The sequence below is a fragment of the Somniosus microcephalus genome, chromosome 25, assembly GCF_052327205.1.
Source record: "Somniosus microcephalus isolate GS21.2 chromosome 25, FLI_Smic_1.0, whole genome shotgun sequence".
NCBI lineage: Eukaryota > Metazoa > Chordata > Chondrichthyes > Squaliformes > Somniosidae > Somniosus > Somniosus microcephalus.
Genome location: NC_141011.1, coordinates 39,252,640 through 39,270,614, shown reverse-complemented (window position 1 = coordinate 39,270,614; position 17,975 = coordinate 39,252,640). Strand labels below are relative to the sequence as shown.

The 17,975-nt window shown below is 44.5% G+C and overlaps 1 protein-coding gene across 4 annotated transcripts in view; it reads right to left on the bottom strand.

Moving 5' to 3' along the window:
* pank4 (pantothenate kinase 4 (inactive)) overlaps positions 1-17,975 on the bottom strand; it is a 71,714-nt gene that overhangs the window by 33,371 nt on the left and 20,368 nt on the right. For all 4 annotated transcript variants that reach the window (XR_015073539.1, XM_085967243.1, XM_085967244.1 and 1 more), the window contains exons 4-10: positions 14,505-14,688; positions 12,668-12,760; positions 10,512-10,665; positions 7,697-7,878; positions 6,325-6,406; positions 4,870-4,970; positions 603-758 (exon numbers count right to left, since the gene is read on the bottom strand). Coding sequence is in view for 3 of the 4 variants with exons in the window: in XM_085967243.1 (XP_085823369.1) it covers positions 603-758; positions 4,870-4,970; positions 6,325-6,406; positions 7,697-7,878; positions 10,512-10,665; positions 12,668-12,760; positions 14,505-14,688 (952 nt within the window). In the remaining variant the exon portion in view is untranslated. The remainder of the gene's footprint in view (positions 1-602; positions 759-4,869; positions 4,971-6,324; positions 6,407-7,696; positions 7,879-10,511; positions 10,666-12,667; positions 12,761-14,504; positions 14,689-17,975) is intronic.

The following is a 17,975-nucleotide window of genomic DNA, read 5'->3' as shown; positions in this document are numbered from 1 at the left end:
ATTGGGGAGCTGTCAGCGCCTGTGGAATCGAACACCCTCGGCAAAGGAGGGGTGGAGGGGGGGTGATGCGCTATCAATTACTCATAAAAGACTGAGAGTTAGAAGAGTAACTAAAGGCTTTTATTAACAACAGAATGGAGGTCTGCCTCGAGTGGTCGACCGGTCCAGGATACAAGGGCTGGGGAGCAGTCACCTTTATACTAGGACCTGTGGGAGGAGTCAGCCGAGGCATGTCCAGGCATGTACACAGTGGAATACAAACAGGACAAACAGGAATACAAACAGTGGTTTACCACAGGGGGAAAGGGCGAGGGAAGTGGGGGAGAGATTGCAAAAAAAAACCTGGAAATCAACATTGCTTCTAAAGCGATCAAGGAGCACATTCTATTGTAGCAGTAACTCCTGAAAGTTGAGGTGAATAGCATAGATGCATTTAAGGAGAAGCTAGACAAGCACATGAGGGAGAAAGGAGTAGAAGGATATGCTGATAGGATGAGAGGAGGAGGCTCGTGTGGAGCGTAAACGGCGGTATAGACCAGTTGGGCCGAATGGCCTGTTTCGGTGCTGTAAATTCTGTGTAATTCTACTTATGTAAAACTTACACCGTCTAAAGCATCTTCGAAGCAGCTCAGCCAATACTCCCTCGCCATGGCGTCTTCAGTGAGGTCAACTGTATCTGGGCTGTATGATGACGCATCGAGGAGGAGGGGAAGGTTCACCAGCTGCCGTTCCAGTCGGTCCATCTCCAGCATGTCAAACTGAAAATTAAATCAAACCTTCAATTTACTGTACGAAGCTTCCTTTTAATTTCTCATGAGGCATTTTTGTAGCATCTCGAAAATGGGGAGGGGGGGGGGAAGGAGTTGGCAAGAATGCAAAAAAAAATCATACAGGCACACATACACACAAAGTTCCAGGCTGCCAAACTGTCATATACCGGAAGCCTAGCTGGCTGTTAGTGTTTATCCTGGCAACAATCAAAGCTTCTTCCATTATCCACTTGCACTAGTTTGCTAGAATATGCCTCTAAACATATGGAAGGCTTTAGAAGCATTGTAGCCACAAAAAGCAGGACAACAGAATTCACTCACATCTGCCTTCATTAAAGAGAGTGTGCCAGTGTCACAGTAAAGAAATTGGATAGGATAAAAATAGATAAAGAGGAGGTACTTAAAACATTGGCCACGCTCAAAGTAGAATAGTCACCCAGTCTGGATGGGATGCATTCTAGGTTGTTGAGCGAAGCAAGGGTGGAAATTGCGGAGACTCTGGCCACAATCTTCCAATGCTCCTTAGATATGGAAGGTGTGGCAAAGGACTGGAGGATTGCAAATGTTACACCCCTGTTCAAAAAAGGGGAGAGGGATAAACCTGGCAATTACAGGCCAAGCAGCTCAGCGCCGATGATGGGGAAACTTTGAGAGATATTAATCCAGGACAAAATTAATTGGCACTTGGAAAAATATGCGTTAATAAATGAAAGCCAGCACGGATTTGTTAAAGGCAAATCGTGTTTGACTAACTTGATTGAATTCTTTGATGAAGTAACGGAGAGGGTGGATGAGGGTAGTACAGTTGATGTTGTGTATATGGACTTTCAAAAGGCATTTGATAAAGTGCCACTTGAAGTCCATGGGATTAAAGGGACAATGGCTGCATGGATACAAAACTGGCTAAGGGACAGAAAGCAGAGACTAGTGATGAACGATTGTTTTACAGACTGGAGGGATGTGTGCAGTGGTGTCCCCCAGGGGTCGGTATTGGGACCACTGCTCTTTATGATATATATTAATGACTTGGACTTAGTTATACAGGGCAATAAATTCCAAGTTTGCAATGACATGAAACTCGGACATGTAGTCAACAGTGAGGAGGATAATAAACTTCAGGAGGACATGAACAGAATGGTGAAATGGGCAGACACATGGCAGATGAAATTTAATAGAGAAGTGTGAAGTGATTCATTTTGGTAGGAAGAATGAGTGGCAATATAAACTAAATGGTACAATGTTAATGGGGTGCAGGAGCAGAGAGACCTGGATGTGTAGTACACAGGGTCTTTGAAGGTGGCAGGGCAAGTTGAGAAGGCTGTTAAAAAGCCATACGGGATCCTTGATTTTATAAATAGAGGCATAGAGTACAAAAGCAAGGAACTTATGTTAAACCTTTATAAAACATTGGATAAGCCTCAGCTGGAGTACTGTGGCTAATTCTGAGCACCACGTTTTAGGAAAGGTGCAGAGAACATTTACTAGAATGGTACCAGAGAGGAGAGACTTCAGTTACGTGGAGAGACGAAGACACTGGGGTTGCTCTCCTTAGAGCAGAGAAGGTTAAGGGGAGATGTGATAGAGGTGTTCAAAATCTGTTTCTGTGGCAGAAGGGTCGCTAACCAGAGGACACAGATTTAAGGTAATTGACAAAAGAACCAGAGGCAACATGAGAAAAAAAAAATTTACACAGCGAGTTGTTAGAATCTGGAGTGCACTTCCTGAAAGGGCGGTGAAAGCAGATTCAATAATAAATTTCAAAAGGGAATTGGATAAACGCTTGAAAAGGAAAAATTTGCTGGGCTATGGGAAAAGAGCAGGGGAGTGGGACTCATTGGATAGCTCTCTCAAAGAGTCGACACAGGCATGATGGGCCGAATGGCTTCCATCTGTGCTGTTATCAGTCTACGATTCTATGATTTGATCACAAAATTAAAGTTACAAACATGGGCCAGCATGGGTGGCTCCATCAGCTGCCCACTTAAAATCTATTTTTTTTTAAAGCATCTATTTAAAATTACATTTTGTGTGTTTACTAATCAGCTTTTGGGCATTTAAACTGTAACAGCACTGTGTAAGGATCGCAGATCCTTCCATTCTTTGCTACTTACCAAGACACCAAACATACTGCATTCAATCTTACTATTTGTTTACAGGTGGATTTAGTACACTTACAATTGGCAATTTTGGAAAGACTGAAGGACATTCAAGCGGGTGAAAGCTAGCCTGCCTGTTAGAGCAAATCAAACTGTAGCATAGACACAGCATTCGGAGTTTGACCGAGCATAGACAGGCCTAACGGGAGTATACCCTCCAGCGATTTCCACCCCCCCACACCCCTCCCCAGAATATGAAAACAGTAGCAGCAACTGCAATCAAATAGCAATAATGGACTCCTACCTATAATGTACTCGGGGGGTAAAGGACAGCAATTGAAGGACATGGCTGATCAACATGTCTATCCTCAATGCCAACAGTGCAGGGCAATTACCAATTATTACTTTATGTTCCTGCTTTCAACAGGGCGAGAATTACACGGGAGAGTTAACACGACAAAGCAAAGGGGGAAGAAATGAAAAGGATCACTTACTGAAAACTGTAGAAGGATTAACAGAACGTGGAGGAGACCAGAAAGGAATGAAAGATGCAGGTTAGAACGTAAATGTGCAAAATGAACAAAAGAAGAAAATAACTAAGTTACCCCACACCCCCCAGCAAACAAAATCTCATCAGTTGGAGAAGGAAAATGCTTGCAATATTCGTCCTTCTCTTCCCCTCAGCCCCACCCCTCCCAGAAATTCTGGCATCTCAAACCATATGTCCAAGACTTGTAGGCTCCATCTCAGGGAAGGGGGTGGATAATGTCCTGATTTAAAAAAAATTACTTTAAAGCCTTAAACAGGTTTCTTATCACCCTAAATTCAACATGCCGATTCTGATGAAGAAAGCTTGCTACTTAAACTGAACAACTGACATTCTACTCAAGTGTAGATGAGCTAGCAAAACTTAAACCTGGAAAATATTGCCAGAAAAAAAATAACCACACATCTAGGGCAGGTGACTTGGTGCCACATCCCGTGATAAACAGTAGCCTGTAGCGCGATTTGATGCGAAAGTACCGCGGTTTCGCACAAAACATGCCGGAAGTGGTGAGAACACCCGTGTCTATGCAGATCTCCGCGATGACCAACGACCTGACGTATTATTTCACAGATGCAAGAAAGGCACTGGAAAGAGCCTTTGTACAGAGTAATGTCTGTTTTCAATGCTCTATACATTACTGTAGGAACTAATGTGCAATTTCAAAAACCATTATAAACAAGGACCTTTTTGCCAATCTTCTGGAATGAATAATGAATGTGCAAAACAGGATGCAATGTCTGGGAGGATTGGAGAGGCATCTGCTGGTTTCAGGCACAGGGCTTTTTCCATATCCCTTCATGGCATGATGGGATAAAAAAAATATGCTTCCTTGAGAAATAAAGATTCGCTTCAGAATAAATCAAATTGCTGTAATATCTGGGGCGTGAATTAACTCTCAATCACGTCGATTTTGTGATGGCTCCAAGGCGCATTTACACTGCAAATGTAGTCTCTATCGTTGTGTAAAAGTAGCCTGAATCAAGAGTCACAGCCCAACGTGATACCAGAGCAAAGTGGAGTGAGGCTCCCTGGAGGAAGGAGTCTTACAGCAGCTCTCCAGTGTCAGGTTGAGCCCCCACTCTGCATTCACACTACTCAGGTTTAGTGTTGAACTTACAGCGTGAATATACCCAGAATGCTCATCATATTAATCTGCAAAAGCAGAAAGCACTATCAATAAGGACATTTTTGCAAATCATTTGGAACAAATTGTGCAAAATTTGAAACAACATAGATTTGATTTGTTTCATCGTGCTAGACAAGACGTTAAATGTCACTTTAACTCCCTGCTTCCCCAACAACTGCTCTCTACTTAAGTGGCAGCTACTCAAAGAGAAGGACTTGCTGGTGAATGCAGGGGAGATTACCCACTCCATAGGCTACAGTCAATGTCTTTTGAAGGTACCAGGTTTTATATAAATCACGTGGTGTAAGGATTCTCATTACAGATGCATACCGTTCCACTTCGTGTTCGCTGCATTGGATGCACATCAGGAGAGCTGCTCATTAAACCTGAACTGCCAGCGTAGTTCTCTCCCCAGCTATACTGATTAGGATCTGAAAAATAAAAGATGATGGGGTAAAATGTGTGCAACTTAGCAGCAAGAAGGCCGAGGGAAGTCTGTATTTCTGGGAATGGAGAAAAAGTTGGAGAAACTACAGGACGGCAGAAATCAGCAGCCGTTTTAGTTCGTTTTTTTTTCTTCTCCTAGCATTCTGTTAACAGGCAGGCTCTGGAAAGTGTCTTTGGAGCTTCGCAACAGCTTCAGAGACGCTTCAAGGTATGGGCCGAGTGTTTACGAGCTGTTGCTGAGCAACAGTGTTTGTTGTCAAATACGGAGATTTTCATCTTCGTATGCTTCAACGTTGACTTTGCATGTCCGGCACTTTTGATAGATCGGCAACACGCCGGTCCCGTCGGTGCCGGATATCAGAACTTTTCCTGTACACTGGACTGAAATAGATTTCCCATTAACTAATACGCACTCTCAGTGCTGTCCTGGAGTATCAGCCCGATTACATGCTCAAGGTTCTGGTGTGGGGCTTGAATCGATGACCTACTGACTCAGGAAGCAAGACTGCTTCCAACTGAGCCAAGCTGACCAATGTAATTGGGTGTTTGACTGGGTCCAAATTATGAGGACAGGTTGCATAGATTAGGCTTGTATTCCCTTGAATACAGAAGATTAAGGGGTGATGTAAATGAGGTATTTAAGATGAACAAACGAGGGTAGATAGAGTGAAACTATTATCTCTATGGCATAACCTTAAAATTAGAGGTAGGTCGTTCAGGGGTGATGTCAGGAAGCACTTCTTCACACAAAAGGGCAGTGAAAATCTGGAACTCTTTCCTCGGGTGACTGTCTGTGTGGAGTTTGCACATTCTCCCCGTGTTTGCGTGGGTTTTCTCCGGGTGCTCCGGTTTCCTCCCACAGTCCAAAGATGTGCGGGTTAGGTTGATTGGCTATGATAAAATTGACCCTTAGTGTTAGGGGGATTAAATACGTGGGGTTACGGGGATAGGGTGGGATATGTGTTGGTGTAGGAGTTACGGGGATCGGGTGGGATATGTGTCAGTGCAGGCTCGATGGGCCGAAATGGCCTCTATCTGCACTGTGGGGTTTCTGTGATTCTGTGAAAAGCTGTTGAGGCTGGGGGTCAATTGAAAATTGCAAGACAGAGATTGATGGATTTTTGTTAGGCAAGGGTATTAAGGGTTATGGAACCAAGGCGGGTAACTGGAGTTAAAATAAAGATCAGCCATGATCTAATTGAATGGCGGAACAGGCTCAAGGGGCTGAATGGCCTCCTCCTGTTCTTATGACCAAACCGCAACCACAATGCAGGGGTGAGAATAACGTACAGATTTTACCACACCTGAAAGAGTAATACATCGAAAACAGGTACTTACTGTCCTCTTCTGCTCCCTTTAGGAAAGCCCCGATGGTACCAAGGTATCCTTCATGTCTCAAAAAAAGTGCCTGAACTTCACCCTGACAACCAAGCGAGATAAAACCAGTGATAAACTTGTCGACGACAAATTTGTCATTACACAGTAACCTCATGTAAATAGGTTCAACGTAAAGAGGTTAGGATAGCTGGATTCATGGTAACAGTTAATGTTATACTGAAGGGATAATTACTAGTCCTAGCCCTTTTAGGGCTACCCCAGATCAGGCATATTCCTCAGACGTTCACTTTCAATTAAAGTTTGAGGTAGCCGAGTCCTAAAGATGCTTAACTGGGTCTGAAGATCTGGACCATCTCTCCCTAAAGGAAAGGAACAACCTGAAAATTTTACCGTCCTCCAGATAGCACTTTTAATAAGTTTAGCTAGACTGTAACGTTCCGGATATTATGAGGGTCCGGAAAACTCCCCCAGAATTCTGCAACTCCTCACCAAAGAGTGTACAGAGATTGAGTTCGCAAGTTTGATACAGAAGTCTTATGCGAGACAATTCTAAAAATATATAGATTTATTAAAGAACCGACATGTAATTTACAGTTGGTGAGTCAATCGCAACATTAACAGTTCCAAAAAGAGAAAGCTTACAATTCTATTATCAGATACAGTTTTACAGTTCTTAAAAGTTTATTCAGGATATCCACCAAAATCAAATACCTTTGATCCCTGAGGTACAAAGAGTTGGAGACTTGCGGAGCTGCCTCTGAAGCCGAGAATCGCTTTGCCCCTTTAAAGCGAGTCTGTTATCCCATTTGAGAGTTCAATATTTATACTCTTTTCCAGTGGTATTTCCTTTAAGGTTTTCTGCTGATGTAAGCTAATTATCTCTAGTCATTCTTACAGTCACCTCAGCTGGTAGCATTACAGAATTATGTCTCTTCTCTAGGTGTTTTAAGTTTACCATAAAAAAAGGTGTAACAGCAGGTGCGATTTACTTGATGTCATTTTTACGAAGGCAGGTGTTTGTGCTTCTTTACGAAGTGTAAATTAGAACACCTTGTACAGGGTGAACCATTGTTTGAATCCGAAAGGTTCAGACTGTCGGGAGCCTTTAACCTTCTGTTTCAATAAGGTTATTGATTCAGTGTCAACAACTATCTTATCTCTATAGCCAGAATGCTTTCACAGCTTTTTCATAGTTAGGTTTCTAGATTTCCAGACCCAGTTTGTCATGTTTTAATAAGGTCAGAATTCTTTCATAGAATGGTGTATTTTTCTGAATAGGTTAGATGGCTTATTCCTTCACAATACAGTTTGGGTACCTATATTGGAGACCTCGCAACAAAGAGTTCCCAGTGACCAACCCTGCAATCGTTACCTTTGTGAAGTAGTTGATACTGTAGCTAATGGTGTGCATGGTAACAGGGTGGCCTCGGATAAAGAAACCGCCAAAGTAGACTCTGCTGAGGTTGTGGAGCTTGGCGTACAGGCAGGCCAGCTGGCCGATGTCATTGCTGATCATATGGAGTAAACTCTTCGCCATGTCCTCTTTAGTGAACTCTGGACACAAAAAAAACCACAGTAGAGACATTTCATTCTCTGTAAGGTTGTTGGGGGGGGGGGGGCAGGGGGAAGGGAGAAGAACAGAGAGGGAAGGGTGGGGTCCACATATGTAGGAGTTACTAACTTATTGCAAAGTGCCAGAATCTCAACCAACATCTTGCTTAAGAGCCACTATGGAGTGATGGGATGCAGGCCTACACCTGCAATTCCTCACAGTGAGCTACTATCTCCAGTCATGCCACCACAGGTCCTCAATTCTACAGCAAATTAGTAATTTAACTGAGAGGTGTCATGGGATGACTGGTAATAGAAAATGCTACACTGGTGCAGTAGAGGTGCACTCTTCTTAGCTTGGGGGGGGGGGGGGGGAAGTGTGAAGGAGCTTTACTCTGCATGTAACCAGGCTACACAACAACTTGTATTTATATAGTGCCTTTAACATAGTAAAACGTCCCAAGGCGCTTCACAGGAGTATTATAAGACAAAAAATTTGACACCGAGCCACATAAGGAGAAATTAGGACAGGTGACCAAAAGCTTGGTCAAATAGTTAGGTTTTACGGAGCATCTTAAAGGAGGAAAGAGAATTAGAGAGGCGGAGAAGTTTAGACAGGGAATTCCGGAGCTTAGGGCCCAGGCAACAGAAAGCAGAGTCGCCAATGGTTGAGCGATTATAATCAGGGATGCTCAAGAGGGCAGAATTAGAGGAGTGCAGATATCTGCTAGAGGTGATTACAGAGAAAGGGAGGGGCAAAACCATGAGGGATTTAAAAACAAGGATGAGAATTTGAAATCGAGGCGTTGCTTAACCGGGAGCCAATGTAGGTCAGCGAGCACAGGGGAGATGGGTGAACGGGGCTTGGTGCGAGTTAGGACACGGGCAGCCGCGTTTTGGATGACCTCAAGTTTACGTAGGGTAGAATGTGGGAGGCCAGCCAGGAGTGCGTTGGAATAGTCAAGTCTAGAGGTAACAACGGCATGAATGAGGGTTTCAGCAGCGGATGAGCTGAGGCAAGGGCAGAGGCAGGCAATGTTACAGAGGTGGAAATAGGCGGTCTTAGTTATGCCGCGGATATGTGGTTGGAAGCTCTTTCAGGGTAAAATATGACACCAAGGTTGCGAACATTGTGGTTCAGCCTCAGACAGATATTAGGGAGAGCGATGGAGTCAGTGGCTACGGAACAGAGTTTGTGGCGGGGCTTGAAGACAACGGCTTCAGTCTTCCCAATATTTAATTCGAGAAAATTTCTGCTCATCCAGAACTGGATGTCGGCAAGCAGTCTGACAATTTATAGACCGTGGAGGGGTCAGGAGAAGTGGTGGTGAGGTAGAACTGGGTGTCGTCAGCGTACATGTGGAAACTGACGCTGTGTTTTCGGATGATGTCGCCAAGGGGCAGCAAGTAGTTGAGAAATAGGAGGGAGCCAAGAATAGATCCTTGGGGGACACCAGAGGTAACGATGTGGGAGCGGGAAGAGAAGCCATTGCAGGTGATTCTCTTGTTACGATTAGATAGATAAGAATGGAACCAGGCCAGTGCAGTCCCACCCAGCTGGACGACGGTGGAGAGGCGTTGGAGGAGGATGGAGTGGTCAACCGTGTCAAAGGCTGCAGACAAGTCAAGAAGGACGAGGAGGGATAGTTTACCTTTGTCACAGTCACAAAAAATGTCATTTGTGACTTTGATGAGAGCCATTTCAGTACTGTGGCAGGGGCAGAAACCTGATTGGAGGGATTCAAACATGGAGTTGCGGGAAAGATGGGCACGGATTTGGGGGGCGACAACACGTTCAAGGACTTTGGAGAGCAGACTTAGAAGCAGGCGATACGGACTCTGAATGCCTAAAATGAGAGTTATTCCATTCTAAGCACTAACATCTGCCACCTTAGTGAGCTTAAAATTTAACAAATGTCATAGGTCGAGTGAGAGTTTTTGCTCTGCATTCTACCATCATCACTTATATACCATGAATCATCTTCTGTGTAAGATTCAGCTGGAGGTACACTTTTGTACCTGGAACACATGTTGCACTCTACTGCCATTTATAGGCGAGACTAAGGGTAGCTCCATTGGGCAAGACAATACAGCAGCAATAATTTTTAGCATGGATACTCAGTTAATTGTGTTTTGCACTATGAGTACACCTATGGAATTGGAATTTTTATAATTGCACTATAAAGGAAACCTCCTTAAAACCTCCTGTTCTTAAAATGCCATTTTGTTTTTTCCATTACTTGTAGAAAAAGTTATTTTAATCCCATTTTTACTTCATGTACTGTAACTCCAACCTCAGAAAACCACTCTTATGACTATTTCCATTTCCCACTCCAGCCATTTTTGTTCCTCCGAGAAGGACAAATTAGTATTGATTTAGCATCAGTTTTGGGCTGTGGAATTGTGCTTACTGAGGACTGGATCGAGACTATCCAAACTTACTTCATATAGGACCCTTATAGCCAGAAAGAGAGACTTTCATCCCATAAATTTGGATTGGGTTCAAAACCAAGTATCAATGGTAAAAGACCAACTCAACTATGTTAAGTACCTCTCCCCAACAGTTATCCCAAGAACGTGCTTCCAGTCAAAGATGGTGTATAGCAAGACACGGATACCCACCAAGATCCACTTACCCTTATCAGTAGTCGCAGATTTTCCAAAGCTACTGGCTATAAGATCCCCAGTCAGCCCAAAGGATTCGTACGCCCCTCCGTAAATGTCGCGAACTAACATGTCAACATTTGTGTGCTGCCCTTTCGATGCAAGCTGCAATAATTCATCGAATCGCTGTAGGAAGAAAATAAAAGTGTAAACTGTAAACGAATCAAGTCAACCCTTGGGGCATAAGAGTGGAGAAGGGCAGAATTCAGGAAATAGCTTTTGTAACGCAAAATGCCCTCGAGTCCTAAATAATGTGAATTTTACATCCCTTTGTTCTGTAGTTGCTACACAGAGTTAGGAACACCCAAGCAAAGTGGGAGAAAAATCCGGAGCTTAAAACTGAAATTCATATTCATTGTTTGACCCTCTTGCTTACCCTCCTCTTTCATTGACTCCTTGATGGAGTATAGGTCCAATTGCACCAGTTGTCCTACTGCACCTTGGTCAAGTCATCAGTATTTACAGACGGGCAGTGTCATCACCCTTATCCTGCCCCCACCCGATGTCCATACTTCCAACTATGTTGGATGAATAATGATCAAAAGCAGGAACACTGATCAACTCTTCACTAGTCCAGGGTACAGCGGCCAATTACACTAGTCCAGGGTACAGCGGCCAATTACACTAGTCCAGGGTACAGCGGCCAATTACACTAGTCCAGGGTACAGCGGCCAATTACACTAGTCCAGGGTACAGCGGCCAATTACACTAGTCCAGGGTACAGCGGCCAATTACACTAGTCCAGGGTACAGCGGCCAATTACACTAGTCCAGGGTACAGCAGCCAATTACAGCGGCCAATTACACTAGTCCAGGGTACAGCGGCCAATTACACTAGTCCAGGGTACAGCGGCCAATTACACTAGTCCAGGGTACAGCGGCCAATTACACTAGTCCAGGGTACAGCAGCCAATTACAGTACCCCTACTCCGCCCCACAGCAAAGATCAATTGACTTAGCACAGACTGGGGATTAAACCTTGTCATCTGAGTTTTAAAACAAATTTACATTGACTCGATTTATTTCCTCCCGCAATATTATGTCACAATATGTCCATTCAGTGACCGGGATAGGAACCAGCAATCCCACAACAGATCTCGTCCATTAGTGCTCAACAACCAGATACAAGGAGGTGCGCAAGCACAGCCTTGGCTGAATTGTGCTCAGATTATCCCTCACTATGCGGGAGTGCTTTTCTCACTGTTTCAACACCACCCACTGATGACGCAGAAATGATCAGGACCTCCCTCACGGAAAGGGGTGCGGTTCAACCTCGGTCGCCTTCACAGATCTCTGCCGGGGGCCGGCGGGGGCGGGGACACACACAATATTCTAAACAAGAAGCTAATTTGAAAGAAGCAACAGAAGAGACAGCAGGAAGCAGCATGGGGTGAAGTGAGAGATTTGCCCGAATAACAAGCAAAACGCTTCATGGAAAGTAACAGCATTTTAACTGGTAACCTCAACAGAAAAGAGCAGCTGTTGTCATTATCACTGTTGTGGCAGAACTCAGGATTGATTAAGGTGCCAGCCGTGGCTCTGTGGTGGTGCTCTCACCTCCAAGTCAGAAGGACGTGGGTTCAGGTCCCACTCCAGAGACTTGAGCACAAAAATTTAGGTTGACACTCCCAGTGCAGTACTGAGGGAGTGTTGCAGTGTCAGAGGTGCTGTCTTTCAGATGAGACGTTAAACCGAGGCCTCATATGTCCGGCCTCATATGTCCACTCAGGTGGACATAAAAGATCCCATGGCACTATTTCAAAGAAAAGCAGGGGAGTTCTGCCCGGTGTCCTGGCCAATATTTATCCTTCAACCAACATTACTAAAACAGAACCTTGCTGTGCGCAAATTGGCTGCTACGTTATATTACAAGTGACTACACTTCAAAAATACTTCATTGGCTGCAAAGTGCTTTGGAATGTCATGAGGTCGTGTAAGATGCTATATAAATGCAAGTCTTTCTTTTTTTTCCCCTTTTTACTGCATATGGGGAGAAGGCTGTCATCTAAGTACCTGACTACAGAGCAGAGCTACCTGAAGACTGCTTCAAGCTCACATTCCTGGCCACAGATAGACATGTGGTGTGGAGAAAATCTAAAGGGCAAAGGGGAGGGGAAAGAAATGACCACCTTTGTTTTTGTTAGCAAGGCGCCGAGCCCCCAGAATGTACCACCTCCTATTGAACTTCCTCCGATCCGTTCAAATTGGTCTTCAGACTCCACCTACATGGATGAGAGGAATCACATTAAAATAAACAGAATTTGCTGGTCAATTCACTATTTCTAATCCTCTCTCAAGTTTCCTTTTCCAGTGGTGGTTCACCTGGGCGCATCCCCTTGAGCGGGAAAGAAGCACAAGCAACATCTGATGGCCAACTTTAGCTTCCCCTTGATGGCCTGTTAGGTAAAAGCGCCAGCTTGGCTCACGTGGTACAACTCTCACTTGATTCAGGTCTTGGGTTCCAGCTCGCTCACTGACCTCGCACAAAATATCAGCCGACACCAGTGCCACATCAGGGAATGCTGCATTGTCAGAGGTGCCATCCTTCAGACAAGGTGCTCACAAAGTAGTTATAGATGAGGAGGGTCATTTGGCCCATCCATCCTGAAAGACCTTACACTCCACTCCACGCAGCCTCTACTTCCAGAGTTTTCACCACCACAATTCTAGACGGAAGTCCATGCCATCTGTTGATCACTCTTTGTGAAGAACTTCCTGACCTCAGTGCAAAATCTGCCTTTAACCCAAGTTCAGGTAGACAAATATCCCATGGCACCATTGAAGAACAGGGAGTTATCCCAGTGTCTAAGCAAACATTCCTCTATCAACCAATAGCACCAAAAACAGACACATCCCATTGCAGTTTGTGGGATCTTGCTGTGCACACAATGTTTCCTTACATAACAACAGTGGTTGCACTTCAAAGTAATTCTCTACAAATAACACACACACACACACTTTTAACTTGAGAAATCATTGGTCTGTTTCCTATTTAGGATTCGTATGTTGAAAGAATGAACCAGCTGATCTCGGTCGACACATCAGTTGAGTGCTACAACTAGCCTTGGTGTCCCCGGGCTGGCGGAGGGGGTGAAATTCAGAGTTCCAACTCGATTGCTATCCAGGCACCTCGCTGGAAAGCACATGCGCATCTGGGTGAGGGCAGGATCAGGTTCGTGTGTGATGCCCTCCTCAGTCAAACAGCCTGCTGACCCCCACTATCCAGGCTGGGGGTTGCCAACTCTGATTGGACGTATTCCTGGAGGGTTCAACACATGGCCTCCCACCTCCAATTGCCCCGCCCAGTCAAACAGCATTCCCTCTCTACAAACCCCCCCATCTCCAATATTTTTTTATAGCGAATAAACAAAAGTGTTCAAAGAAAATTACAGGAAACTTTGGTTTGTCCGGAAGTTGTATGTCCGGAAACCTCGATCTAACGGCAGAAATCAGCAGCCGTTTTGTTAGGTTTTTTTTCTTCTCCTAGCATTTTTTTAAACAGTCAGTCTCTGGAAAGCCTCTCTGAAGCTGTTGCTAAGCTACAGAGACACTTCCAAGGTACGGGCCGACTGTTTACAAGCTGTTGCTAACAATGACCACTTGGGCAAGGCACCAGGAGACTGCCAGCTCCTATAGGCATCACTCCCAAATAACAGTCAGTGCCTTGACAAGTGGAGGGGAGGAAATTAGGAGGAAGGTGAATACCAATCCTAAAAGATCGCAGCCAAGATTCGAGATCAATTACCTGTGTCAGCGCTGTTTTGAAAGCTAAAATGGAAAACACATGGTAACTAGGAGAAACTGAGACACAGTAAGTGTACAGCTGTCTCCCTTTACAACATTTATATGTGACAATTTAGTGGAGCGCGCCTTTACATTTCTTAAAAGAGGCAAGACCAGAAGTAGACATGTTGCATTTTGTCAGTCACTGATAGTGCCCAACTATCCTAGACAGATCCTACTTACCCGGACTATAGATACTCCTGACCCAATGTTCACCAGCAGGTAGGGGAAGATATCTGGGTACGTCGTCTGAAAGCGGAATTCAGGGTCTCCGTGCTTCACGTACACAAAGGCCTCATGCGGGATATTTCGCAGCACAAAGTTGCAACCTTTGATTAAGCAAGTCATTTCATCTTCCTTATCCACTCTGAAAAGAAATTGAAAGGAACATCTGGTCTCACTCATATAGAAAGCCAAGGCACAAAGCATCATGTCAACTAGGGCAACAGCAGCATTGACTGGGTTATACCAAAACAAATCCCGTTAAGCACAACCCTGCAACCTGTCCCATCACAAGAAGGGAACCAACTTAAAAAGAACCTCAAGAGTAAAATAGTGGACTGCCCCAAGTGCGTGAACAGCACTGCACTAACAAAACCAAAGCAACAATGTATTCTCCTGCAATACAACTTGACAAAATATATGCAACTCTCCATCCCACCACGCCACCTCCGGTCACATCCCACGAACTGCAACTCCCTCCCTGCCTCTAAAACCCTCACCAAACCCAATCTTTTGACCATTCCTGTCATCTCTAACTCTTCCACGACTGCTCATCCTCCAATTACTCCTGTGAAGTGCCTTGTGCCATTTACATTAAATGCACTATATAAAAACCAAGTTGTTACGTGTGTAAGGTATTTGTAAATAATATAAAACATATGTAATATCAAATTTATTTTAAAAAGCCAAAATGAAGACTATGCTACTGGAATATGGTGCTTATAGTTTCAGAATAAGGAAGAACTGTTGGCTCGAAGTGTGCGTCAAGGTCACTGACTCACTTAAAGGGAAACGCAGCCTTGATTACACACAGTTCATTTTTCCCAAAACACAGCAGTTTACAAATCGAGGGCCTTCCTGTATTTTCCATTTCTGACCAATTAGCATTCCTTGTGTCAACTGACTGGGAAAAGGGAGCATTTTATTTTATTATTGGAGAAGCGAGGGTTTTACTGAGAAACAGGACATGGTTTGGTGATATTGGATTGCTGGCATAGTGTGGATGGGGGCATAACATTACAAAGTTCATTGATAGATTAAACGAGTGGGCAAAACTGTGGCTAAATGCGGGTAAGTGTGAGGGCTAGCTATAAAGACAATGAGGTTTTGCTACAGCTATACAAAGCCCTGGCTGGACCACATCTGGAATATTATGTACAATTCTGGCCACCGCATCAGAGAAAGGATATATTGGCCTTGGAAGGAGTGCAGTGCAGATTCACCAGAATGTTACCAAGGCTCAAAGGGTTAACTAATAAGAAAAAGACTTGCATTTATATAGCACCTTTTACCACCTCAGGGCCTCCCAAAGTGCTTTACAATATTTTTTGAAGTGTAGTTACTGTTGTAATGCAGGGAACGTGGCAGTCAATTTGCGCACAGCATGCTCCCACAAACAACAATGTGATAACAACCAGATAATCTGTTTTAGTACGATAGCAAAATACTGCAGATGCTGGAAATCCGAAATAACAACAGATGCTTAATCTGTTTTAGTGATGTTGATTGTGGGATAAATATTGGCCAGGACACCGGGGAGAAATCCCCTGCTCTTCTTCGAAAAAGTGCCATGGGATCATTTACGTCCACCTGAGGGGGCAGACCGGGCCTCGGTTTAACGTCTCATCCGAAAGATGGCACCTCCAACAGTGCAGCACTCCCTCAGCACTGCACTGGGAGTGTCAGCCTAGATTTTTGTGCTCAAGTCCTTGGAGTGGGACTTGAACCCACAACCTGCTGACTCAAGAGGCAAAAGTACTACCAACTGAGCCACAGCTGACAATGAGGAGAGATTACATAAACTAGGCTTGTATTCCCTGGAATATAGAAGGTTAAGGGGTAATTTGATTGAGATTTTTAGGATTTTGAAAGGAATGGATAGGGTAGATAGAGAGAACCTTTTTCCACTGGTGAGGGAGTCTAAGACAAGGGGACATAACCTTAAAATCAGGGCCAGGTCATTCAGGAGACATGTTAGGGAACATCTCTTCACACAAAGGGTGGTAGAAGTGTGGAACTCTCGCCCACAAGCAGTAGATGCCAGTTCAATTAATAATTTTAAATCCGAGATCGATCGATTTCTTGCTAGCCAGGGGTATTGAGGGATATGGAGCCAAGGCAGGTAAATGGAGTTAGCCATGATCTCGTTGAATGGCGGAAGAGGCATGAGGGGCTGAACGGCCTACTCCTGTTGCCATGAACTGTAGTATTGTTATCTCTGCCATACACTCCTTTTCCAGAAGCATAATACTAAATACTGTAGTATAGGGAGGTCATAGGAACATAGGCTAGCAACACCGCGTTTTCCAGTCACCATTCGACGGGCATGGGGTCGAATAACTCCCAAGCGCTGCAGATCCAAGCAGTATACTTTCTGTACACCATCATGTGCGCTTTACAGCTATCTAGATCTTAGAAAAATGGTACATCTAGCACGCACTTCCTGTCCCACCACCTTTCAGATGTCACACATAGTCTAATGCAAACTTCTGCATCACATTTCAAGAAAAAAAAAAAGGCAGTCACTTGGAATGTACAGGCACTCCGGCAACACAACATACCAGAGCCAGAATGATAGCAGCTTCGTAACTGACCCGTGTATGTACTCACCTTGGGTTTAGGTAACAGCGATTAGACTTTGTGGGTTTAAAAGAGCACTTAATTTTATCAGAATCACACATGATGCATTTCACCCCATAACAGTATCATATAAAAAACTGAGATAACACAGCACACCGACCATTGTATACGGAATACTCTGTCTTCCTCCATAACATTGGCTGGTAATAAAGTTCAAAAAAAAAACTGACACCAATCACGTAATATACTCGCGGAACTCGAAGTCTTATTTTTATACGGGCAGGAGCATTGTAGCCTAGAACGCAAAATGTAGGCTATAAAACACGTCAGGTTCTACACATACGCTGATGACACCCAGCTCTACCTCACCAACACCTCTCTCGACCCCTCCACTGTCTCTAAATTGTCAGACTGCTTGTCCGGCATCCAGTACTAGATGAGCAGAAATTTCCTCCGTCTACATATTTGGAGACTGAAGCCATTGTCTTCGGTCCCCGCCACAAATTCCATTTCCTAACCACTATCCCTCTCCCTGGCATCTGTCTGAGGCTGAACCAGATTGTTCGCAACCTTGGTGTCATATCTGACCCCCGAGATGAGCTTCCGAACACACATCTGCTCAGACTGCCTATTTCCACCTCCGTAACATCACCCAATTCTGCCCCTGCCACAGCTCATCCATGCCTTGGTTACCTCCAGACTCGACTATTCCAACGCACTCCTGGCCGGCCTCCCATCTCCCGCCCTCCGTAAACTTGAGCTCATTCAAAACTCTGCTGCCCGTGTCCTAACTCGCACCAAGTCCCTTTCACTGACCTACACCTGCTCCCAATTGAGCAACGCCTTGACTTT